A 26,711-nucleotide genomic window follows, 5' to 3' on the forward strand; every position below is an offset into this window, starting at 1 on the left:
GGCGGGTTATCAGCCAGTGGTCTATCCAAATAAGAGTGGTTTGTGCTCGAAGTTGGGGTGTTGGTGGTTCCAGTGGGGGTCTTTGGGGTTTTTAGAGTTCTCAGGTGCCTGTGAGTTTCAGGAAGGAGGAGTAGAGGTGGCTGTTTTGCGGTGCTTGGTGTCCGGTGCTTCGACAGGCTCTGGTTCGTCGGTTCCGCCGTTTCGGTACGGCCCCATTGTCGTCTATTCTGAATTCCAAGCTCTAGTTGGTATCTGTGCAGTTGCAGGTGGTAGGACTTTTGTGGTAAGGCCTTTTTTTTTGGAGGCGAGTGCCTGGGGAAGCCAACTATACCGGCTCGTGACTCATGTTTTAACTGGCGCCTTCCTTTGGAGTTCGATCTTGCGTGCTGCTCGCTCTTAGCAACCCTTTCAAGTTCTTCCCGTGTGTTCTCTCTTCTACTTCTAGGTTCAGCTCATTCTCGCGTTTTTCTTACTGTAATTGTTGTTGTGTTGTAGTTTCTTTTTGGCGTTTGTCTTCTGCTACTAGTGATTCTCTGTAACTTCTGTCACAAACTTTAAAATGGTAATACAATCTTAACATGTTTACCAAAAAAAAAAAAAAAAAGATTTAGGAAAGAATTGCACCGAACTCGAGAAAGAGAAGGCAAAGCTGTTGGCTGCAGAAAATCAGATTGAGAAGCTCTTGTCTTGTTTTTTTTTTAGCTCTTATCTTGTTCCGATGATGATGATGATGATATTTATTGTTCTTGAGCTCTTTGTACGCCTCTTTGTGTTCTATGGTTTGTTCGTTTGCATATTCCGGTAGTAAGACTGACTTTTTCATTTCTCAAATCTTAATGCTTTTTTCTCCATATATTATCTTCAGTTCTCTCAGTTTGAGATCACTATCTGTTCTTGCTTCTTCATCTCACAAATCCTCGGGAAGATCGTACACAGCTGTTACAGGGAAAAGCTCCAAGAAATCCTCTTTCACCTTCTCTCTCCACTCAGGATAACAAACGAATTATTAGTGATGGAGCTAACTCACACCTAAAAACTAACTCCTGAATGGAGGGTTGTCCATACACTTATATATTACACAAAGATCATATCATTAAACGATGTGGAACTTAATATGCCCCCTCGAGACGTGGATGAAAAAAGGTCCATTGAAAAAAGTTCAAACCCAACATTTCGAAAATACCACAGCAATATGAGCCATTTTTACAGTTACATAAGTAGGAAATTGTTTATATGAGAAATCATATGATAGGCTAAACCATGGGCTTTGATACTATATTAGTGATGAGCCTAACTCACACCCAAAAACTAACTCATGAATGGAGGATTGTTCATACACTTATATATTGCCCAAAGATTATATCATTAAACAATGTGAGATTTAATACGGATAAAGCATATATAGAGGCGGATCAGGAGATCCCTTGGACAATCTCATTGCTCCCACAGGAAGTTCATTTTCTAAGAACTCAAGGACAAGGTCTTCAAATGTATGCTATTCAAACAATACTTCTCTCTAAATTTTGACATACTTTCTTTGGTTTCATCCACTTTCCTGATTTTTGCAAGCGATCATAAGAATGTCTATGTAAAAGCCTAAAAGGTGTAGAATAATATATCTTCATCGAAAAAGTAAGAACATATCTGGTCAATACCATATTTCTATTCTCACAACTTCATAGAGCTAAAAAAAGAAATATACGAGCAGATTTGGGCTGCAAGAATCTTTTAATTAGCTTTTGATTACTTTTCTTAAAATAATTACAATTTGAACTTGTTTACATTTTGTTTTAAAATTTCTTTTTATAAACAATTAATTTTAAAGACAAAGTTGTTGTACAAATAGGTATCCATGTCAGCAAAATTATATAATATTAATTTTTAAAGACAGTATATGTACAAATGGATATCCACATCAGCAAAATTATGTAATATGACATTTACGTTATCAAAATTAGCTTATGTAACATTAACGTTAGATAATTAGTTGATGTATGATTTGAAATTTTTCGAAATGTGAGTATTTATTTGCATGATATTTGATCTATAAATTGAACATGTCACTATACTTTGTGCATGATTTTGTTGTTTTATGTGAAATTTAGGTGGTTTTCATCTGATAGACTCTCTTCAATCTTATAGAATATCACATAGGTATGTTACATAAAAAAAGAAAGGATACCATAAAAATTGCATTCATATGAAATCTTCCAAGAGCAAGCATGACAGCTATTATGGTGGTTGTGTGGCCCAAATGGCTTTGAAACCCATGTAGCTCCGGGGGTGGATGTGGTGGGTGAAGTCCCGAGCGATTGTGTTCCAAAAAAAAAAAAAGAAGTCCCGAGGGATGATGAAGTGGTCTTGTTGGTGGTTGATGAATAGGAGGAGGATGAAGCATTTTGATTTTGAAATTTGTTATTGCGATATGTGTTGTATACTTTGTTTATATACCATCAAGGTTAAAAATCATTGTTACCTACAAGTCTTTGTAATCTTAGCTAATCTAATTAGTAAGTTGTTTAGTAGAACGAAATTGTAGTTATCTTTAGAGAGAGATTGCACACTTATGCTGTTATGCATGTAGAGAGAGAGAGATTTATAAATGCATGTATTTGCTTCAATAGCTAACTTTATTGTGGAAGAATTACAAGTTATGCATACATAGAGAGGGATTTGTGATCTACATTTGCTTGAATAGTTGTCTTTTTGTTAGGCAACACTGTTGTTTAAAGAACTAAAACTGGGGGCTCTCGAACTAAAATGTCATATAAATAATTGGTTCAACCATTTCAGAAACCGAATCGAACCACGATGTAAGAACAAAGAATCAATCTTCATTACACATACATTCTTTACATCTTGGATAACGGTAAACGCTGCGTCCCGTTGGTCGAACCAATACATGTTTGGTTTGCCTAACGTTCTTTCTCACTCTCTGCTCGAACACTTTCCACTCTATAGTATTGTTCTTCAACAGTATGTCCGAGAATCTCCTTTTGTTCGGTCTGATTGTCGGCATCTTCCCTGCTCCGTAATAAATCCTATAACCCGACACCAGAGACGACAACTGACTCCCTGAATCCGTCATTGCAAAGGCGTCCGACGCAGCACAGGCAATGAAATCAAGAACCGCTAGCTACATAACCAGAAATAACCAAAGAAAAAAAATCAATAACCGGAAAATAACCGATAAACCGAAAGTAGTTTACTCTGTTTTTTTTTTTTTTTTTTTTCCATTTTCACCTGAGAAGAGTGGTTCTTGAAAGGCTCTAGCTCTGTTTCCGAGAGTACATTCTCTTTGGTGACAAGGTTCGGGTAAAGACTCGTTAAAGCTGCTAACCGTTTCGCCCCACCGTATATATTCGCGCCAGCCACGAACACACGAGTCTTGCGGTTGAAACCGAGACCCGCAAGCATGAGCACAGCTTCTTCAGGTGATAACGGGCAAAGCCCTTCCGTCCTCAAATCTTCAGGAGACGGCATTCTACAAAAAAAAAACACACCGTAAGAAACCAAACTTGCTATGGTTAAGACAAGAAGCAAGAGAAAATGGACAAACTTTTTGGTCTTTGTTAGATTGGCCAGCGTAGGGAAATGCTTTTCTCGGTAAGCTGATAGTTCTGTCTTCTCAGCATCGCCTCCACCGAAGTAACAAAGAGAATGAGCCACCATATCGATTTCGAACCGGAGATGGACTGCTAGATACTTTGAAGCCTTATGGAGAGGACCGGCCTTCTTGTCCAATATGAAAGATGCATATTTTGGACCGACAAGATACGGGTCAACGGGTGCTAAATGTGATCCGCTGTCACGTAACCTCCTTACAAGAATGGCGCCAGTTTCTTGTATCTTTGGAACGAAGTTTAGCGCATGAAAGTTACATCTACACCGCAGCCTCTACAAACAATTTTTTTTTTGATAATTAATGCATCAAAGATCGATGAGGAACAAAGAAAGTCTTGTTACCTACCTGTAACTGAAATGGTATAGGGTCAAAGGCCAAACGGTTTCCGAATCCAAAGAAGTGGACGACTCTGTTCTTGAGAAGGAGAGGGAGAATATGCTTCATGTAGAATCCGGGCTTGGCTTCTTTCATAATATCTATATCCGTAACCTTTAAGGTGACAAAAGGAAGTATATAAACAAAAAGACTAAGATGAAAACGCTTTTTCGGTATAAAGAACTCACGAGGCTGCCAATGGCCTCAAGGTCTAGGGACTGAAGCTCTTTTGGTAGGTTCTTTACTATCCGTATATCGGGAGAGAGATACTTTATGAAATGTTCCACCTGGTAGATATCTTCAAACTGACTATAAAGGAATATGAACCAATCAAGAATGTCAAAAAGAAAGATAGAGAGCGATAGAGATTAGAGGGAGCTTATAATAGTTACCTTGAATCGGTCCAGACATCGCTGAACATAAACTTGGGAACAACGAGTGTGGCGTTGAGTAACCGAGCAAGAACAACAATGTTACAAACCTGTTTATAAATCCAAAGGTTAGTAAAAGTATTTTTTATAAGGAATGTGTGACGCAATCACAACAACTTACAGCAACTCTCTGTTGATTGATCCCACCATTTGCAGTTACCATTATATATCCATTCTTCCCATCTAAATATCAAAATCAAGAAAATCTTTAAAAATAAATTTAGAAAAAAAAGTGGAGACTAGGGAGAAAGAGTGAGAGAGACCGTTGGGCTTCCAAGAACGTTGATCAGCGCAAGGCTTCCAAGCCAAAGCTTGGTCCTTTGGTTCTCGCCACAACTCTTTTGGCTCTATTTTGTTTTGTCCCTAACAAGCACAAATGTGATGGTTCAACGTCAAAATGTGAATAAGCAACAGTTTCAAAAATATTATTATAAATAAGAAAATACCTCAGCTAAAGCATGAGCAGCAAAAGCCAACAATCTACCATATGTTCCATTGTATTGCTTCTTTGGTTTCCCCATCTTTTTCTTCGCTACATGCTATCATCAATCACAGTCACATCAACAAGAAACAAGCTTACATCACATGAAACTTACATAAACATCAATCCAAAAATACGAATCATATAACATAAGTTTTACCATTATTACCATTTGAAATACCCAAATATCTAGAAATGCAAATTTTCATTCGAATATTTATATCAGAAAATATCCAAAACTATCGGGAAAAAAAAAACTGAATCACTCAAAAAACCAAATTATCCAACATTACCGAATATTATTCCAATTATTTTATCCACATTATCTATATTTAACAACCCAAAAACGGAGCTAAACCGAACCGAATAAAGCTTGAATATTTTGGTATTGAACCGAAAATCAAAAGAACCGAACCGAACCGAAATCAGCCCATATTTTATAAATATACTAAAACCGAAATGTACCCAATTGAAGAACCGAATGCCCAGGTGCAATGTAATATTGACAGTTAAAAACTAGAGAGTAACAGTTACTAATCAAAATTACAGTTGAACTAATTTACCTGTACCGACGCCGACACTTTAACAGATACCCGTTTTGTACTTGGGCTCAGATCCGGGTTTGGTTTCGGATTCGGTTTAGGATTTCGATTCTTTGAGAATCCTCTTCGAAGCCAAGCTCGACCTTCATGGAGCTGAGAGAGCATAAACCAATTAACAAAAATGAAGAAGCCAACAAGCGCAATTACTCCCACGGCGGTTTTCGCCGTTCTGATTCTCTTCCTCTTCCCTCTCTTAACCGGATTTTTCAGATTCCGGTTCGGGTCGCCGTTGATCCAAGACCAAATCGATCCGATGAAATCCGACCCGGTATCCCGGAGCTTCTCCCCGGCTATTTCAGAGAACCGGGTTGGGCCGAGTCGGGTCGGTGATTGAACCGGAGTAGCTGCTCCTTGGATTCGATCTTGGACTCGAACATCGCAAGTCTCTGGTTTTTCTTCGTCAGGTCTCTCTTGAGACATAGTGAAGAACACAGAGCTCACTCTTTCTATCTAACGAAGGGGAAAGATCTAAGTCGAATCTAACGTAGCTTAAGTGAAGAAAGAGAGAGAGTGTTTGTTTGAATTTCAGTGAGGATCATTATTGGCTTTTGTCCGAACGTAATATTGTAATAATGGTTATAATCTTTGAGATTGACGCTGGTATTAATTAATTTAAGGTCCCTGTCCTTTTAAATTACTTTATATTTACCCTTATTATTTTATTTGATATGCACAACAACCTTATGCGTTATGTCCTTTTGTGTTTCTAATTTTGTTAAAAAATGACCCGTTATTATTCATTTTCAAAATCAGTTATTGAAGTCTAATTTATCTTGATTATATTAATTATCAACAAAATATATTGCGTGAAATGTAAAGTTGGATTAGCTCCTACCAACTAGGTTTATAATAAAATTTGTACCAAAAAAAACTAGGTTTATAATAAGTTTTCTTTACAGCATCTCCAACCCACCTTTATTTATACCTCTATAATAGCATTTAGAGGCAAAATCACTCCAACTCATCTCTATTTTTGCCTCTAAAATAGAGATTGCTATTTTTTTCTCTATTTATAGGGGAAGAAATAGCATTCCTCTATATTTTGCTCTATATATAGAGATCTCTATTTTAGAGAAATACATTGGAGTAAAACCCATCTCTATTATAGAGTTCCTCTATTTTAGAGGTAAAAATAGAGAAATACATTGGAGATGGTCTTATTACTACCATATACAACTTGATGAAAGTTATATCAGTTTAACCAGCTAGATATATAATAATAAAATTTCATTTTTGTTATCTAAATCTACTATTCTATATAGATATTGCAATTTTCTGGAGGATGCACTCCTATCGACTCTTTGTGATTTATGTTTTTAAATTTATATTCACATTTTAATTAAAAAAATCAACATAAACATTCAAATTACACATAAACAAAGATAAAAGGTTGTAAATAAGTTTCACTGCAAACAAAAATAGTCTAAATACCTCTTTATATATTTTAGCAATCTCTTAAAAATACATACAATGTTTATGATAGAAAAGCGCACTTTTTACATTTATTTAGAAAAACACACTATTTCACATTTAGTTAAATTCCTATTATTAATAGATATGTTTGCTCTATAGGTGTTCAAGCTTATATACACTATGTAACCCAACAGATTTCCTACAAAAAGTAGAAAACATGATGAAGGTAATCTCTTTGCAAAATGCTCTAACAACTAAGATCAAACTGATTAATACCAGAGCACTGTCAGATGAATGTTTAGCAAGTTAAGGATCCATGAAAGATATCTTTCAACTGCTCTTACAACTTATTTTCCATTTCTTCTATTTTTTATTGTTTTGAACAGGTTCCTTCAAAAGAATTGATTTGTTTGAAGTATTAGCTGGTGAACATAGTAGAAATCCTCCAAAAAAATAAATGGGTGGCTGTGCGTTTCTCCCCAGAGAAACCTCAGCAACAAGCTTCATCAGACGACGCATAAAGATGGTGGCAGATCTGGCAAATGCTGGTCCAATATCTCCGCTTTGATGCACGATGATCCTATCAAAGGCGAGCATTAAGGATTTTGCAGTGAGTTAATACGTTCATCTTGGTTCAGAAAAGCTGCATCCAATATGATGTGCAAGAAAGTGGAAATCTCTACTGCTAGCTTCCATTTGACACAACTTCAATGCAATTGCAGTCAAATCGATGAATCTTCTTAAATTTCATATCGTAAATGAAATCAATAACTTCAGTGAATCAGATTAGAGTTTTCGAGAATTCATCATGTAGTTTGCTTTATTGACCATAATTTTTAAAATATGTAGATTACCCATATTTTGCATTGTATCGTTATAGCATTTTTGATTAGTTTCTCTGAATATTTTAATTGTAGTTGACTAATATCTAATCTATTAAAATAGGAGTACAAAATTAGATTATCCCTTAGTTTTCCACTATATTTACAATGGCATGCCACTGAAGTTATTAATTAACCTATCTTTTAGGATTTTTGTCTTTTCTCTTCAATTAATGTATTTCCAAAATCAAATTCTAACTAAAAAATCATGGCAACAATAATTAATAAACCTAACTTTTAATATTTTTTGTCTTTTCCTTTTTATTATACATATGTGTATTTGAAAATAATTAATTCCATATATACATTTCGTAATTACATACATTATACGGTAATTATTTTACTAATTCCACATATACATAATAAATAGTATACAACAATTTCATTATACATAATCATAAAATTTTGATCCATAAAAACAGTTTATACAATAATTTTATTATATATAATCATAAAATTTTGATCCATAAAAAATAAAAATACATTTGTGTGATTTTACAGGTCGTATTCTAAATAAATGGATGATATAATTAAGGGTTTACATGATAAAATAAAACTACTCAATATAAACTATAAAATTATTGTGTTTATAAATGTCATATTAAAAAAAAATTAAACGGGTAAATTTTAAAATATATATTATCACTTCTACAAATAAATATTCATTTATCAAAAAACTAACACCTGCGCGGGTGCGCGGGTCAAGCTCTAGTCTAATCTATTAAAAGAGGAGTACAAAATTAGATTATCCCTTAGTTTTCCACTATATTTACAATAGCATGCCACTGAAGTTATTAATTAACCTATTTTTTAGGATTTTTGTCTTTTCTCTTCAATTAATGTATTTCCAAAATCAAATTCTAACTAAAAAATCATGGCAACATTTATATATAAACCTAAATTTTAATATTAATTGTCTTTTCTTTTTTTTATTATACATTATTATTATAGATACGTGTGTTTGAAAATAATTAATTCCATATATACATTTCATAATTACATACATTATACGGTAATTATTTTACTAATTCCACATATACATAGTAAATAGTATACAAAAATTTTATTATACATAATCATAAAATTGTGATCCATAAAAATAGTTTATACAACAATTTTATTATATATAATCATAAAATTTTGATCCATAAAAAATAAAAATACATTTATGTGACTTTACAGGTCATATTCTAAATAAATAGATGATATAACTAAGGGTTTACATGATAAAATAAAACTACTCAATATAAACTATAGAATTATTGTGTTTAGAAATGTCATATTAAAAATAAATTAAACGGGTAACTTTTAAAATATATATTATCACTTATACAAATAAATATTTATTTATAAAAAAAACTAACACCTGCGCGGATGCGCGGGTCAAGCTCTAGTAATGTGTTAAAACATAAGACAATAGTGTTGATTAAAATCTTAATTTTTAATGAGTAAGAAAATTCATTAATATCTTCTGATTAATTAAGAAACTTTTTCAAACTCAAATTATTTTGATAATACGATATTTTACACAAGTGAATTACTATTACCAGCAGTTATTTCAAAATAAAACTTTTGTTGATAAAAATGAAGTGGCTCAGCAGAAAGAAAAGAATTGCAATCAACCAATATTTTAGTTTTTTTTTTTTGAATTATACAGAGGTATCCTGACTCCACAGAAGTGATCCAGACTACTCACGTGTTGTCACGTGTCGGTCCTCTGTCCCTGGCGATGCCGAAATGTTAATTCCCCAGTGGCCGAGATTCGAACCAAAGTGGCGGTACTCACAGCTGTAAGCCCTTTACCACTAGAGCTAGAAGCCCCGGTTCAATATTTTTATTTTTGTTAATTAAAAATTAGATGTTTTCTGTCTAAGCCAATGTTTCAGAAATAAAATAATGTTTATTACTAAATTTTTTGCTATTTTTCTTTTATTTTTATTAGGTTAGCAATTTATATTAATACTATATTTTATTTTAATATATGTACATATATCTCTAAGTTTTGACATACTCTCGGAAATAATTATTTTATCATTTTATTTAATGTTAATTTCCAAAGAGTTACCACAAGTATCAATTTAACTCCTTTTTAATGGCTACATAATATTATTTTTCATTTTATTTTGAAAGACTTTTCAGAAAAATTAAATATTATAAGAATACTAAATTAAGATGATGATTTGTATATTTTAATTATTTATTAAATTATGTGAAGATTTTCAATATTATGTAGCTTCAGCTTTTAAAATCATATATTATTTAAATTCTTATAGATTTTATTCTTCAATAGAAATTAACCTAAACTTTAAAATCATGTGTTTTAAATTTATATAATTATAACTTTTTATAGTTTTGCATTTTTAAATAAATTATTATTTTTGTTAGTCATTTTATGTTAATTTTTGAAAATTTGTTATATATTAAGGCTCTAACTAGTGAGCATTAAAATAAGAATATAAATTAGTAGGAAATGAATAAATATGAACAAAATAAAAGGAATGAAAATGAATATTTTTATTTTGTTCCATATCAATTTTGATAAGAAATGTTTTTCTTCTATAGTTCCTTAAAATTTAAAAAATGATAAAGAATCAAACGCATCGAAAATTTCCCATAAACGATGTGATTTTTTAAGGAATGATTAGGAATTGATTATTCTTCTTAATTCTCTATGTTATTTGGACCCTAAGTTAACTTATATATGATGTTTTTACTTTGTAAATTTACCATGTTTGATATTGATTTATATTTTCTTTTGAAATAAATGATTTTGGTAATATTGACATTTATAAATATAATATATTAGAAAATATTTTTTCATTATATTATTTGTGGTTTTAAATATGATTAGACATCAATGGCTTATACCTCAATTTTCATATAATATATATTAAAAATAATAAATAAAATCGTGATTTACCATATTTTTGATGCTTTATGATAATATATCGATATTATAAACCATGTGTTTAAATTTATATAGTTATAATTGTTTGATAGTTTTGCATTTTAAAATAAATTATTATTTTTATTTAGTTATTTTATATTAATTTTCGTAAATCTATTATATATTAAGTTAATTTATAGATAATGTTTTTACTTTGATATTGATTTATATTTTACTTTGAAATAAACTATTTTGGTAATATTGACATTTTGAAAATAACAATTTTATTTGTTATATCTTTTTTTTTTGACATTATTATTGGTAGTCATGGACGGAAAGATATACGTAATCGGAGGTTGCGAAATGAAAGCCTTGGATTGGGTCGAAGTGTTTGATCCAAAGGAGGAGATTTGGATACCACAACCCGAAGAGCATCATTGGGACTTACCTTATGCAAGTGGAGAGTTTACGTCGTATATTGTGATGAAGGAGAAGATTCATATGTCGGGTAGTGACAAGTTCTTAACTGTGTTTTATCCTTTTGAATCTTATCAAATGCAAAATCCTGGAAGTGGTTTGTGATAATCAAAGTTTGACCAGAATCTCGGAATAAAATCATGGAAGACTTAAGTCGTCCAGGTAAAAATAAATATTTAAGTTTTATTTTTCAATTGCAAAAATAATCCGAAACGGTTTACATGGAAGTTATCTAACAAAATTAAATATTGAAGTTTTATTTTTCTATAAACGACTTCCCTGTAAATTGGGACTTCCGGTTTTCTAAAAATATCCAGTCAAATGTAAAATTAACATGTTTATCCTAGGCGACTTAGATGAAAGTCGTCTCTAGGATTTTTGATTTTTTTTTTTAAAATAAAGAAAACCGGAAGACCTCCAGATAAGTCGTTTCAAAAAGACACACATAAAGTCAATTGCAAAACTAACATATGCATTGAGAAGACTTCTACGTCCAGAAGACTCGTGTGTAAGTCTTCTACATCGAGAAGACTTAACGTAAGTCTTCTAACAGATATATCTGTAAAAAAATTGATTTCATACCTTAAATTCGTGAGATAACTTCCTTAGCACACATAAGTATTCTCCAAGCACCCAAAATCTCAAACGAAAGCAAGAATCGTGAGCTTGAATAGATCTATGAACTTTAAAAAATTTAGAATAAAAATATTGGTTTTTTGATAAATATAGAGAGAAAGTGAAAGATATATTGTTTTTAGTTCATAAGAAATGAGATAGAAGGAGACAAAATCGATTTTAGGTGTATTAAGAGCTTCAAATTGGTTGTTCATGGTGGTTGGTGTATTGATGGCAATAGCAATATTGTAAATAGTTGATGAAGATGAAGATGATAGAGTAGAATGCTCATTTTTGGAAAAAAAAAAGTAATTTCATTTTCGTGAATATTTCAAACTTTTGGGGTGAATATGGAAAGTCAAAATACAAAAAAAAACATATGTTAGTTTTGTGTTTGATTTTGAGTTTTGAATAATATCTGCAAAAAAGCCCTATATTAATATCATAAAAGACAAGATTCGAAAATATTTTCAATACAACTTAAACAAAGAAATTCAATTTTTTGAGTAGAGACAAGATTCGAAATCCCCAACCAGTCCAAAAGACTTTAGGCCCATCAGCCTTTGCAATGTTGCTTATAAACTCATATCTAAGATGCTAGCTGATCACCTTAAACCATGGCTCAAGTTTATTATTTCAGACAATCAAAAAGCTTTTGTCCCCGATAGATTAATCACATATAATATACTTATAGCTCACGAACTTCTCCACTATTTAAACACCAAAAACCTTTCACAACCATACATGGCTCTAAAGCTGGACATTAGTAAAGCTTTTGATAAAGTAGAGTGGAGATTTGTAGAGGCTATTATGAAGAAACTAGGCTTTGCAGATAAATAGTGCAAGTGGATAATGAAATATATAGCTAGTGTCTCTTATTCGATTTTAATAAACGGGAATCCAGTAAGACCCATCCATCCAAAGAGAGGCATTAGACCATCTCCAATGCTACACTATAATTTTCTCTATATTTCACTCTAAAATAGAGTAACTCTATTATAGAGGTAGATTTACTCCAATGGTTCACTCTATTATAGAGTAACTCTATAATAGAGTGAAATATAGAGTATTCTTGTTTTTTCACTCTATATTTGGAGTAAAAAAATAAGATTACTCTATATTTCACTCTACTATAGAGTAACTCTATTATAGAGTGAACCATTGGAGCAAATTCAACTCTATAATAGAGTTACTTTATTTAAGTGTAAATTATAGAGGAAAAAATAGAGTCTCCTTGGAGATGCTCTTAGAAAAGGTGATCTTATATCAGGATCACCATATATATATATATATATATATCTTTTGTGTACTGAAGGATTGTCTGCTCTCATTCAAAATAGTATAAAAACAGGAAAACTTCATAGTTTTAAGGCTAGTAAAAATGGACCATCAATCTCTCACTTGTGTTTGCAGATGATTCTCTTCTATTCTGTAAAGCTACTGAAGATGAATGTGAGGAGATAATCCAAATCCTGAAGATATATGAAAAAGCTACATGTCAGACTGTTAATCTTAACAAATCAGAAGTAATTTTTGGAAAGCGATTAGCTTTTGATGTAAAAGAAAATATCTGCAATCGCTTGGGAATTACTAAAAATACAGGATTTGATAGATATCTAGGCTTGCCTGAGTTTATAGGAAGAAATAAATTCAATGCTTCCTCCTATATAACTCAAAAATTGGAGAATAAAGTGTCTAGCTGGTACTCTAAATTATTGTCTCCTTCAGGCAAAGAAACTCTCCTCAAAGCAGTCGCAACAGCCATCCCGGCCTATAGCATGTCATGCTTTTTCCTCCCCAAAAGAGTGACTGATCAAATGACCAGAGCCATGAGAAGATTCTGGTGGTCCAGTACAAAGGAAAAACATGGAATCTCTTGGATTGCTTGGCGCAAAATAACAAACTAAAAAAAAACAAGGAGGATTAGGTATAAGAGATTTGAGAGACTTCAATAATCCCCTGGTGGCAAAGCAAAGCTGGAGAATAGTCCAAAATCCACAATCCTTTCTGGCAAGAGTTTTCAAAACCAAGTACTTTCCCAAAACTGAGCTGCTTTAAGCCAAAGCAAGGGCCAACTCTAGCCATGCGTGGAAGTGCATTATCAAAGGTAATGAAATCCTCTCAAAAGGCTTTAAAAAGTGATAGGAAGTGGTCACCAAACACTTATGTGGACGGATAATTGGCTTCGTACTAACCCACCAAGACGTCCAAAAGCTAGAGAGAACAACATAAATTGGAACACCAAAGTGGCTGAATTTATTGATCATGTTACTAAAAGGTGGGATATTAACAAACGTAATGCTTTTGTAGTTAGTGAATATCTTGAGATTATCCAGACAGTGTGCGTCCAGCAGTGACGAACACAAGAGACTTCGCCACATGGATCCATACAAAGGACGGATATTACTCAGTAAAATCAGGTTACAACCTTCTCAGAAACTCTTTCATACAAAATAACTCAAATCCACAGGGTAACGAGAATTGTAACCAGCTAGAAGAAACATTAAAAAACTTGTGGAAATTAAATGCCCCTCCAAAAATAAAACACTTTTGGTGGAGAGTTATACACAATGCTCTCCCTGTTGCAGGAAATTTGTGCAGAAGGAAAATACAGATTGAGGACACCTGCCAAAGCTGCGGAGAGGAATCAGAAACAGTTAACTATATGCTCTTCCATTTTCGCATCAGTAAAGAGATATGGAACTTGCTTCCACACCAGTGAACTCAGGTCCATTCTCTCCTTAAAACTCACTACTAGAAAACATAAATATTCTCCAAAACATTGGAAAAATCCAGGGAGAGGATGTAATTTTTTTCCCTTTCCTTGGTTGGAGGATATGGAAAATGAAAAATGGCATAGTATTCAATAAAAATAAATAAGCTATCCCAGACACCATTGGTAGAGCTTTGATAGGCAAAAATCTTTGGATGGAAGATAACAATGCAGAAACACAAGACCCAGACTGTGACATTCCCGATCGTAGATGACCGGAAATGACACGGTCGATGTTCCTCGATGGTCGATCCGAGGATCTCAGAATACTTCCGATCACCTTAGACCAACAACCAAAGAACACCAATGCTCCTATTGAATATCACTCCAGGCTTTTCAACCCAAAAAAGCAATATCCGATAGTTAGTTTGTCCGGACAAGGACTAATATCATATGGAACCCGTACTTTGAAAACATTCTTTATATATCATTCAAAAGCATCTTACAAAATTTGTTATAAATTAACCTCGAGGTTTTCGGTCAATAAATCTTATAAATAAGAAATATCATAATGCCTTTGCAAGGATAATAAAACTACCGCTGGCTAATGATGTTCCTTTCCGTCCTAGAGTAAGGTCTCCCACCTATTGGTTACCTGCATCACAAATGAGTCATGAGTAACTAGTTTACTCAGTGAACATAGTCCCGCATCCCAACATATATTAATAATATCTCAAGCAATCAACTTCATTTATATGCAGTGGAATTGTATTCCATAACTAATAAAATACATATATAAGGCCTATCATTCCATCGATGTGAATCTTATCTTAAACATCATCTCCACGACACCCGCCATTCACTCATTCTTATAATATATATATATATAGACTAAACCCGGAAAACCACCAAGGCTAACCGAGCCTAGCGAGGAAATAAATATAACTACCATCTCCATTAGATATTCCAAGATCGAACATCTAACGCTGCATGCAGTTACACGGCCTCCAGGGTGTGATCCCATCATCGTGTCTTCGTGACCTTGTTCCGTATCGCAGGAACAATTCACGGTAATGCGGGAACTTTCGGAAGAGTGAGTATACAATAATACTTCACATGATTTATACTCATATATTTAATAATATAATATATCAGTACTTGAGAACAAGTACTAAGGTTCGGAATAAACCTCCACGAACATTCATAAATATTTATTAAGTGTTTACACTAAGTAAACACGTCACCAATTCAATATTTGATCAAGAGACAAAGCCTATCAATCATCTATATTTTCAATCATGCAACACTAATTTACAACTCTTTAATCATCTATCTAGACTCACCTTCTAGTCCTTAAGAATTCTTAGGTAGACTAGACACGAGCTCAAGCTAAACACACTCCACTTCCGATACACTTGAGATTCAGAACGATCACAATTATCTGACTGATCCGACCACTCTCCTTGATATCTGAATTCAAACCAAGTGACTGAGTGGCTACAAGGAGTGACTGGACCGATCTAGCAAAACTCCACAACCAACTGATCAAAACAGAACACACGTACTAGGTCTAGTCACTCGGTTCAGTTCATTAGCTTACACTTTTGCTAGGTGGTTCTAAGAAAATGATCAGTCCATGATCAAGTTCTTACCTAGACAGAAAACGGTTCTACTTGATGAACCATTCTTATCCTTCAACTTTACTCGACCACTGACCTGAAACAGAGTAGTTCATAGCATGATCTTCAATCCAACAGTTCGGTTCTGAAGAAGATATTTAAATAAGTTCCTACCAGCTCGGTTTACAACAAGGTTAATCAGTTCAGCTCATGTGTAGTCGAGACCATGACCAGTTCAGTTCAGATTAAATCCCATCAGTTCATAATAGATGAGATAATTCTATTCTAGCAAACTGATTTATTTATTAATCTGAAATAATTAAATCTGAACCGAAGAAATGCTTAGAAAATTGATCAATGATAACAGCTTAACTAAACAACATCTAATGTTGATCAAGAGATGACTGAGACAAGAGACTGAAGCTTACAACGACAACTGGTGGCCAGATGAACTCAGATGATTCTCTTCTTCAAGCTTAGCTCACAGCTGGACTGTTTTCAAAGAGACATCAAGCTTCAGTTCAGATCAGAAACAGAACAAGACCTAGGTTTTATTCTGAATATCTCACCTTTTTATCTTCCACACATCATCAGACTGAACTAAGGTGATGAAGAAAAATCATCCAAGGAGTTTTCTGAATTTTCTATGATTTTTTTCAGATTTTTCTTTTAATCTTTCTCACTGATTTTCTCTGAATATTTTCTCTGATTTCTTGTTGTTATGGACGACCAAACAGGTGGGGAAAAGGTTAAAATAGGTTCTGACCTTACTTCACCAGAGGATTTCACTCAGGACAAAGCTAAGTTGTGCAAGGACAGGTGGTGACCAGCTTCATCACTCTAAGCAGCCAAGCAGCTCTCCTTTCCTTCACATTAAGAAAGCTGCAAGCAGCTGGTGACAATCATGTGACTGAATTAATTAGCAAGCACAACAAGCAGCTTGTGACTTGCATGTGTCCATTACTACATAAGCAAACAAGCAGGAAGGTGCATGACATGTGACTTGATAAGTAAACAAGCATGCTGGCTTAGGAGGTTATGGCATTAGAAGGGTCAAGATTATTAAAGAAGTTGGTTGATAATTCTGAATAATATTTTGACCAAATATTCCTTGTCCTTTGGCTCTTGGAAAATTTCGTTCAGCTTGATAAAAATTCGACCAAAATATATATAACACCCGACCAAACTATCAAGGGAAGGTCGACCACAAGACAGTCCCGTCGAGAAATTAATTCACGTGTCGATTTTTATTTAAATTTTGATCGATCAATCTTCAAACTGATCTTAAAGAATTTTCTCGACCAAAATTCTATCTGCTCGTGTGGGTTATTACACAGACCCTCCTACAAACACGCCAAACCACACCACCCATGAAAAACCACTAGAAAAAGCCAAAGACTCTACTGAAGTGATACGTAATATTGATGGCTTTTGTTGTTTTGTAGACGCATCATGGACTTCCTCTGAAGAAAATGAAGAAATAGGATCGGCACTGTACAACAAAGAAGCAAAACTGGTGTTACATGGCAAGGCAGCTATTGAACCGATTGGCTCACCACTTGGGCAGAAGCCGAAGCATTACGTATGGCCATCTCCCAAATCAAAAGACTAGACTTCAATCCAGTAACATTTTGTGGTGATTCAGGCGTGTTCTACAAGCAATTTCCACAGCATAAAGAACTTCCTATGGTTCAAAAACCAATGAGTCTATCATGCCCAACATACATCGAAGACACTGGTAACCTTATCAACGACAAAAAAGCTAGCTTCAGCTTTCAAAAAATCCCTAAATCTTGTAATACTCAAGCTGATAATTTAGCTAAAGAAGGTAGAATGAAAAACTTAAACTACGTGGTTTGTTGGAATCTTGTATAAAACTTTTTGATATTATGAATATAAATTAAATGGTTGACAAAAAAAAGATTTAAACAATAGTTAATTTGATAAAATGGTTTGAACAGATTACCTTTATAAACAAAAGTCTTTGAAATTAATATTTATAGTTTGACATATTCTGAAGTTCATATTTGTCTAATTATGTATTGTTCTATGATAAATATACAGAAAGGTGGTCACAAAAATGATTTGGATGCAAAGAAACATTATTCATATAATCATATATTATGAGTAAAATAAAATAAGTCATACTGGAACATATGACTAAAATAGAGTTCAACGATCGAAGTAGTTGCACTCTTCTCTGGTCCCCATTTGCGTCTCTGATTGAGGTAAAGTTTCAAGCTTTGGTGGTTCCCCTGTGTTGTAGTGGCTGTCTTCAGCCTGTTTCGAGTGGTGTTGTTGACAGTTTGAAAGGGTTTGAATCCAATTATCTTCTCTGGGTTGTAAAGTGTGGCTTAGTTGGTCTTTGATTTAGCAGCGTGTTAGCAGTAACGTAGTCGTGTGTGATGAGCAGTTGAAGATTCTAGTCTTTGTGATGAAGTTGGGTTCAGGTTTCTTTTTCATCTCTTGGTTTGCAAGTGGTTCTCTTTTTGGCCTTTTAATAAGTGTTGTTCCTGGTATGCTTTTTCTCTCTGTTTGCCCTCAGTGGCTTCCTGTAGTGAAGCAATATAATGAGGCTGAGGCGCTAAAGCTTCCAGATGAAGGTGCGTTTGAGTAGGGGCTTTCTTCTATTGATGTTTCTTCATGGTTTCTGCCTTGGTACATGCGGTGTGGTTCGTTGGTTGTCATCGTGAACATGACGTTCAGATGAGATTGTTGTGGTTTGGGTGTTGTCATTGTGAACTTGTGATTTAGATGAGTTCTTGGCTCTTCACGAAGAAGTCTTCTACGTTACTTACTCTCTTGCTTAGTTCATCGCAAGGCTTCCGGCTAGTCATCTTCTTTTTAAGTTTTTACTCTTGTATTTTAGAGTGTTTAGTTCTGAGTTCTTTTAAGGAGTGTTAGGATTTGTTCTATGTTTATTTGTTGGTATGTAGCCCGTGTACGTTTTGGGTTCTTGGTCCTCCTGGTAGGCAGAGCCAGCCCTAGACGGAAGCCAAACAAGCTGGTGCTTCCGGCCGTAAAAGATTAAGTATTTTAGCGGTTATTTTTTGACAGAAATTCTTAGTAGTTGTAGTGGTCTGGATATATCATTCAAAGGCTACAGTTCACAATTCTTAGTAGTTGTAGTGGTCTGGATATATCAATTCCCTCTGAAAAAGTTTTCAAAAAAAAATTAATTATAAGCCACATTTTTTATGTTTGCTTGTAGCCAAATAATTATTAGGATCGGCTCTTCTGGTAGGATTAGTTTTCAGGAAAGTGTATGTGTTCTGCCGCTTTAGTGCGTCAACTTTGTATCCTTCCATCTTCCATTGATATCAATGAAAATTAGATGGAAAGAAAAAAAAGAGTTCAACGTTATGGCACGCTATTTCGTGAAAGCGCGAATGAGACCGACGTTTTACTAAACGACGTCAAAATCATGATATCACGTTTTATCTGTTTCATTGGATCGTAGTAACCACGCTCCCATTTAAGCGCGTAGATTCACGACATAAACAAGAAGACCGTGTAATTACCACGTGGCTGGCATATGTCGCAAGCTTGCCGATTTAGGACAGGATCAAAATTCTCCAGTTGGTTGTCCAATCTGAAAATATTTATACTTCATATCGGTTCCTAAGCTTTTTTGTTTTTACTAGGCTTTACCCAGTTCTTTCCACAAAATTATAATCCCATTAACTTAACACAAGACTACTGAATTATTGTTTCAAAAAAAAAAACTTAACACAAGACTTACATTCAAATTCATCAGATGACTACAACATACTACTATTAGCATTTTGACTTAAAATAAGTACATGATAATTTATTAGTCAACTATAAAATCGTTATCTTATTTAGGCAATTGAGTTATTGTTTAATCTATTTAATCTAACTTTATCTATAGTATAAACATAAATATAGATATGTAACCATTCAGAGGATAAATATATCACATTTGGTTAAATAGTTCCAAAATTAAATATTTATATATAGAAATAGTTATATCTTACAAAAAATAGTTATATATGAATAAATTAAATATCTCTAAATACAGACAGACAGACACATATATATATATATATATATATATACATATATTGGTTCAAATAGTATACAATATATTTTATGGTTATTAAAAATATAAAACAATTTTTATAGAAATATTTCCATGAACAATGTTTGTGAAAAATCAAACATTGAATCATAAACATTGAAATTTAGCAAGTCTTTTGTTGATTAATAATTTTTGAATAGTAAGACCCTCAAAATTATAGACATTTTTTCGATTCCATTCCCAATTTCCCATTACATCGTTGAAACTAGAAGGCAATTGTGTAACAAAAAAACTTAGAGGATGTTTAAGTAAATTTAGGATAAACGGAATGAGACATTTTTCAACTTTAAAGAGAGTCTACGAATAGACGCCGGCCGGACTTTAGCACAAACCAAGAGACATCCTTCAATATTTTTATCTTTCTCCGTGTAGTTTCAGCGTTATGTATTTGGCAAAAACGGCACGACGTCTCTTTTTTTCTCTTCCAAATTTGTGTGCTGTTAAACATAACCGATCTCTCTGTTTCTATACTCTGTTTTTTTCCTATTTCTCTCTCTCTCTCTCTCTCATTCTGCTGCTTTTTCCCTTATCTATTTCTGTTTCTGTTTCATCTTTAGTTTTGTGTCAGAGAAAGCAGAAGAGAAAGCTAAATACTTGCTTGGATTTGCGCAATGCTTTTCCTTGGATAAAACTCGGAGGAATAGTATTCCTTCATGACTATCCAAACATGCTCCAATTATTTTTCTGGGTTCTTGTCTTTATTTGGCATCATTCTTTAACCTGATCGCAATGTTGCTTCTTGAAAAAGGGTTGACTTTGTTTTTGGTCAACGAAAGCTAAAAGATTCTAAAGGTACGGTTTTTGATTCAATGGGTTCTGTAAAATGTCAAATTCTTTGATATTGTACAAAAATCTGATACTTGATGTTGATTCTGTTGTCTAAACTCTCATGTCATGTCATTGTTTTATTGATTTACATCCACATTTTGAAAATAATTTTACTTCGGGTTCTGAAATGTTTTTGCAGGTGAAAGAAATTTAAAGGGTTTGGTGTTCAAAAAAAAAAAGAAGTTTTTTTGAGGGTTTTATATAGTTGAGATGGCGACTTTATCAGATATTGGAGTAGCGGCTGCAATAAACATTCTAAGTGCTTTGATATTCCTTTTGCTATTTGCAATCTTGAGGATCCAACCAATCAACGATAGGGTTTATTTCCCTAAATGGTACTTAAAAGGTCTTAGGAGCAGCCCGGTTACTTCGGGTGCTTTTGTAACCAAAATTGCGAATTTTGATTTCGGATCTTACCTACGGTTCTTAAACTGGATCCCCGCGGCGCTAAAGATGCCAGAAGCTGAACTTATTGATCATGCTGGTTTGGATTCTGCTGTCTACTTGAGGATTTACTTGATTGGGTAATCAAAATGTTCAGTCCCTCTAGATTATTGGATAATCAAAATGTTTAACCCCCTTTTATTATTGCATACAATGTTGCCTTAAGAACTTGATCTTCGTATGATCATTGATCGTGAGATAAGGAAGAGAATGATTAATAACATGGGAGAATAATCCCGAAAATATTTTAATAGTTCACTAATATGAAATTATTAGATATTAAATATAATATTTATTAAAATTAAAATAACATCATATAAATAAATTTTATGTTTATTTATTGCTTAGTCGGTTTATTACTTTATTTGTACATAATTTTTAATAAAATAAATTAGACAAAGATCTTCGTTCCGACCATTTATTTGTTGTGTGTTTTTACTATTTTACAGACTTAAGATCTTTGTTCCGATCGCATTACTTTCATGGTCAGTTCTGGTACCTGTCAACTGGACTAGTGATGGACTGCAGCTAGCACAACTACGTAATGTAACATCGAGCGATATCGATAAGCTTTCGATATCAAATGTCGAATATGGATCAGACAGGTTCGTTACAGAAATAATATATTGAGTTGGCAATTTCATTTTATTTCTAACTCTAATGATTAAAATATCTGTTAATATTGGTAAAGGTTTTGGGCGCATCTTGTGATGGAATACACATTCACATTCTGGACTTGTTATGTTCTTATGAATGAATATGAGAAAATAGCTTCAATGCGGTTAGCATTTCTCCAATCCGAAAAGCGACGTGCTGATCAATTCACCGTACAATGCTTCATTTCATTTATCTATAATCTGATATTTTGGTCTAACACTATCTATGAAATAGCTTATAATGTTTTAACTTTGACAGGTTCTTGTTAGGAACGTACCACCAGACTCACACGAGTCAATTAGCGAAAATGTGGAGCATTTCTTTATGGTTAACCACCCGGATCATTATCTTACAAATCAGGTTAGCACATAGTCCTAAAGGAACTATTCTTGGTTCTGTTTATCGATGTTTTCTTGTATAGTCAAGTCTTTAAGGAACTAATCTTGATTATGTTTATCGATGTTTTCTTGGTTAAGTCTAATTGATTTTATAAATAGGTGGTTTACAATGCAAATGAATTGGCTGGCTTAGTAGAAGAGAAGAAGAAAATGCAAAACTGGTTTGATTACTACCAACTGAAGTATACAAGAAACAAGGAACACAGGCCAAGAGTAAAGGTAAATACTTGAAGAAAAGCTAAATTACATTCTTAGAGAGAAGCTTTCATCTGATTCTGTCTCATCTCGCAGTTGGGGTTTCTTGGTCTATGGGGAAAGAAAGTAGATGCAATGGATCATTACACAGCTGAGATCGAGAAGCTAAGCGAGCAAGTAAGTATTGTTTCTTCTAAATGTGAATTCTTTTGCTTTCTTAGGGCTAATTTGATATTCACAGATAATGGCAGAAAGGAAGAGAGTAAAGAAAGACGAAAATGGTGTAATTCCAGCAGCTTTTGTCTCTTTTAAAACACGTTGGGGCGCTGCGGTTTGCGCACAGACCCAACAGACAAAGAATCCAACCGAGTGGTTAACTGAATGGGCTCCCGAGGCAAGAGAAGTGTATTGGCCAAACCTTGCCACGCCTTACGTGTCTCTCACGGTGAGGAGATTTGTAATGCACGTTGCCTTCTTCGTCCTCACTTTCTTCTTCATCATCCCAATCGCATTTGTGCAATCCCTTGCGAGTATAGAAGGTATCCAAAAATCTGCTCCGTTCCTCGATACCATCATAGAAAAGTACGTTCACGTTTTCTCTAGTTTCTTGCTTAGGGTTTCGATTGAGAATCAAATCTTGACCAATCTTGTGTGTGCAGGAAGTTTATTAAATCGGTGATCCAAGGGTTTCTTCCCGGTATTGTCTTGAAGCTCTTTTTGATATTTCTGCCGATGATCTTGATGATCATGTCGAAATTCGAAGGGTTTGTTTCAATATCATCATTAGAGAGAAGAGCCGCTTTCAGATATTATCTATTCAACCTTGTGAATGTTTTCCTCGGTAGCATAATCACCGGATCTGCATTTGAACAGCTAGATTCTTTCCTTAAACAATCCGCTGATCAGTAAGCATGACCTCTCTCGCTAGCCTCAACTTCATATTTCTATTAGAAAACTTTTGTTTCTCAACTTTCTTACCTTCTTGTTATTAGGATTCCACGGACGGTTGGGGTAGCCATTCCAATAAAGGCAACGTTCTTTATAACATATATAATGGTTGATGGTTGGGCGGGTGTGGCTGGAGAGATTCTTAGGTTGAAACCGTTTGTCATTTTCCATTTGAAGAACTTCTTCTTGGTGAAAACTGAAAAAGATAGAGAAGAAGCAATGGATCCGGGACAGATTGATTTTTATGCAACGGAGCCTCGGATTCAACTCTACTTCCTCCTTGGCCTTGTCTATGCTCCGGTCACACCTGTTCTACTTCCATTCATCATCTTCTTCTTTGGTTTTGCTTACATCATCTTCCGTCATCAGGTGAATAGCCAACTCTTTCTTATTTATGCTAACTTGACAATTTCATCTAGTTACTTTACTTCAGTTTTGATTTCTTGTTCTTTAGTAAAATGACAATTAATGATTTTTTAACTGATATTCAAATAATTTTGTTTTCTGGTTCATGTTTGTATTAAAAATCATTTGGAAATCAAAATGTGTTTCTTGCCAAGATTTTACTCCCCAAGATTTTTTTTCAAATTGTTTTCCCCCTGGATATCTAGAGAATAACAACATTCTAATCAACTTGGTCTATCCAGATATCTAGTTTCAAGATTCTTGAAGCCTGTCGATTTTGTTTTAGCTAAACAAGATTTCTTTGCAGATCATAAATGTGTATAATCAAGAGTATGAGAGCGCGGCTGCGTACTGGCCGGACGTTCATGGACGTATAATATCAGCATTGATCATCTCTCAAATCCTTTTGATTGGATTAATGAGCACAAAAGGAAAAGCTCAGTCCACGCCTTTTCTTGTCATTCTACCCATTCTCACCATCGGTTTTCACCGGTTCTGCAAAGGCCGGTATGAATCTGCATTCGTCGTTAACCCTTTGCAGGTTAGTATAATAACATTTCAGCTCACTTTCCTTATACCAAAATTGAAAAAAAAAAAATTTACATCAGCCTACCGGTTATGTTAACCGATGGTAGCTTTAGCTTAATTTTCGTTAGATTCAGTATGTGGTATTTAATCTTTTAGTATTGTGGTACAGGAAGCTATGATTAAGGATACACTGGAACGTGCAAGAGAGCCCAACTTGAATCTTAAAGGGTTTCTTCAAAACGCATATATTCATCCAGTTTTTAAAGACGAAGAATGCGAAGATGACGAGTATGAGGAACTTATCGAGGATTCGGATGACGAAAATTGTGTAGTTGTACCTACCAAGCGTCAGTCTCGAAGAACCACCGCTACCAGCAGCAATCCGAACGGTGGTTCGTCACAACCCCTGTCTTGTAATCAACCTGACACTAGTAAAGTAAAACCGGAGCCTTGATGTTCAATGAGTAAATCACTATAACGTTTTGGTTGTATATTCAGTATTAAAAGAAACAATATATATCATTTTGTTTGGATTTTTGTGGACGGTTTTGTATATTTCTATGCTTGTCATTGTGTTGTATGAGTTTGTTGTCACTATTCGATTACGCGATTGTATAAAAAAAAATTCAACGAACAATTTTGTAAAAAAAGAACAACTCTTTGCATGGTTGGTAACATTGTAATTAGGGGTGGAAAAAAACGAACCGAAATTAACCGAACCGACTCTGCTGAACTCGATCCAAACCAAATTTTATGCTCTAACTATTTGGTTAAATTTTTTTATCAATCTAACTGGTTCAGTTAAAATTCGATTTTAAACTGGAACAAACCAAAAACACTGAAGTATTTTTTTAATTAGATTAATTACATATATTAAAAGTATTAAGATTTAAGATATTTAACAATATGGCATAAATAAGTAAACATAGTTTTATACATTTTACTTCTAAAATAATATATATATATATATATATGAATATCTATTAATGAGACTTCATATTCATACGATTTATGTCATTTGTATTTTGCTTTAACAAAAAAAAATTAAACTATTGATCCCAAAAATTTTAATATGGGATTTTTTACCATTTTTAGTAATTTATAGTTATTTTAAAAAATTCAAAATATAACATACTAGAAAAAATCTAATTTTTAATTATATACTTAATGTGATTGTTAAATTTTTTTAATAATATAAATTAAACAGAAAATAGAGATACAAAAATTGTTATCAAATATTTATTATTCATAATCATTAATTGTCATATATATGTCAATTATATTAAGTAATCTGTTACTTTTATTTAAGGAAAGAAATAAGAATATTATTATACACTACTAATCAATTTGATAATTAATTTAATAAAAAATATAATATATATTTGTATTGATCAGCTTATTTTTCTAAATATTCTAAAATATTTATTATTCATAATCATCTCTTATATAGAGAATTACTCCCTCCGTTCCTAAATGATCCATGTTTTAGAAAAATATTTTGTTTCTAAAAGATCCATATTTTACATTTTCAATGTATGTAATAATGGAAAATTGTAAATTTCAAAAACATTAATTGTGTTTACTGAATTTTGATTGGTTAAAAATCATAGAAAATAGTTAAACACAGAAAATCATACATTTATTATCAAAATTTTAAGTGTTTTCTTAATAAGTGTGAAAATTCTAAAACATAGATTATTTAGGAACAGAGGGAGTAATATATAAGAGATGGGATATGACAATCGAGATAATGTTAGATTTTAGACTTCAACAACAATTGTTTGACCAAAAAGCTAACTTTCCCCACGTCCTATAAGGGAAGTGAATGAAAGTAGGTGAAATCTCTTCTATTCTAAAACTTATCAACAATTTTAAAATCAGGTGGGAAATCAGCCTGGCCTAATGTATTATTGTACTACTAAACGTAAGCATGAATGACGTAAGTCTCTACTTGGTCGAAAATGTTAAAAGTCATCGCTTAAGTCGCATCATTGGTTTGGTCGACATCTTTTCCCCTAAATTCTAATGCATCGTTGATTTGGTCAAGAATCGAGATCATTCTCATGAAAATAATGTACAGAGTATTG

General features: G+C 33.4%; 2 protein-coding genes across 2 annotated transcripts; one reads left to right on the plus strand and one right to left on the minus strand.

Annotated features, from left to right (window-relative positions):
• Nucleotides 1–2,741: 2,741 nt before the first annotated feature.
• LOC111212657 (O-fucosyltransferase 15) lies at nucleotides 2,742–6,083 on the minus strand. Its single transcript, XM_022714236.2, has 10 exons — nucleotides 5,476–6,083; nucleotides 4,878–4,970; nucleotides 4,695–4,794; nucleotides 4,553–4,614; nucleotides 4,393–4,481; nucleotides 4,189–4,309; nucleotides 3,971–4,114; nucleotides 3,560–3,897; nucleotides 3,244–3,484; nucleotides 2,742–3,136 (listed from the first exon to the last, which is right to left on the minus strand). The coding sequence occupies exons 1-10, from the start codon at nucleotides 5,932–5,934 to the stop codon at nucleotides 2,828–2,830; spliced, it is 1,956 nt and encodes a 651-aa protein (XP_022569957.1). The 5' UTR covers nucleotides 5,935–6,083; the 3' UTR covers nucleotides 2,742–2,827.
• Nucleotides 6,084–18,668: 12,585 nt separating this feature from the next.
• Nucleotides 18,669–25,204, plus strand: LOC106444190 (CSC1-like protein At1g62320). Its single transcript, XM_013885695.3, has 12 exons — nucleotides 18,669–21,013; nucleotides 21,189–21,573; nucleotides 21,943–22,098; nucleotides 22,185–22,320; nucleotides 22,409–22,510; nucleotides 22,648–22,767; nucleotides 22,840–22,920; nucleotides 22,985–23,325; nucleotides 23,403–23,648; nucleotides 23,736–24,060; nucleotides 24,404–24,637; nucleotides 24,794–25,204. Exons 2-12 carry the CDS (start codon nucleotides 21,260–21,262, stop codon nucleotides 25,076–25,078), a joined length of 2,340 nt encoding a protein of 779 aa, XP_013741149.1. The 5' UTR covers nucleotides 18,669–21,013; nucleotides 21,189–21,259; the 3' UTR covers nucleotides 25,079–25,204.
• The last annotated feature ends 1,507 nt before the right edge of the window (nucleotides 25,205–26,711 follow it).

Source organism: Brassica napus, chromosome A9, assembly GCF_020379485.1.
Source record: "Brassica napus cultivar Da-Ae chromosome A9, Da-Ae, whole genome shotgun sequence".
NCBI lineage: Eukaryota > Viridiplantae > Streptophyta > Magnoliopsida > Brassicales > Brassicaceae > Brassica > Brassica napus.

Coding starts and splice junctions, on each gene's coding strand:
- LOC106444190 (XM_013885695.3), top strand. CDS start 21,260: ATGGCGACTTTATCAGATATTGGAGTAGCGGCTGCAATAAACATTCTA. Junction 22,099..22,184: donor GTCGAATATGGATCAGACAG/GTTCGTTACAGA, acceptor ATATTGGTAAAG/GTTTTGGGCGCATCTTGTGA. Junction 22,321..22,408: donor GACGTGCTGATCAATTCACC/GTACAATGCTTC, acceptor TAACTTTGACAG/GTTCTTGTTAGGAACGTACC.
- LOC111212657 (XM_022714236.2), bottom strand. CDS start 5,934: ATGTCTCAAGAGAGACCTGACGAAGAAAAACCAGAGACTTGCGATGTT. Junction 4,615..4,694: donor ACGTTCTTGGAAGCCCAACG/GTCTCTCTCACT, acceptor TTTGATATTTAG/ATGGGAAGAATGGATATATA. Junction 3,137..3,243: donor TCAAGAACCACTCTTCTCAG/GTGAAAATGGAA, acceptor CTGGTTATGTAG/CTAGCGGTTCTTGATTTCAT.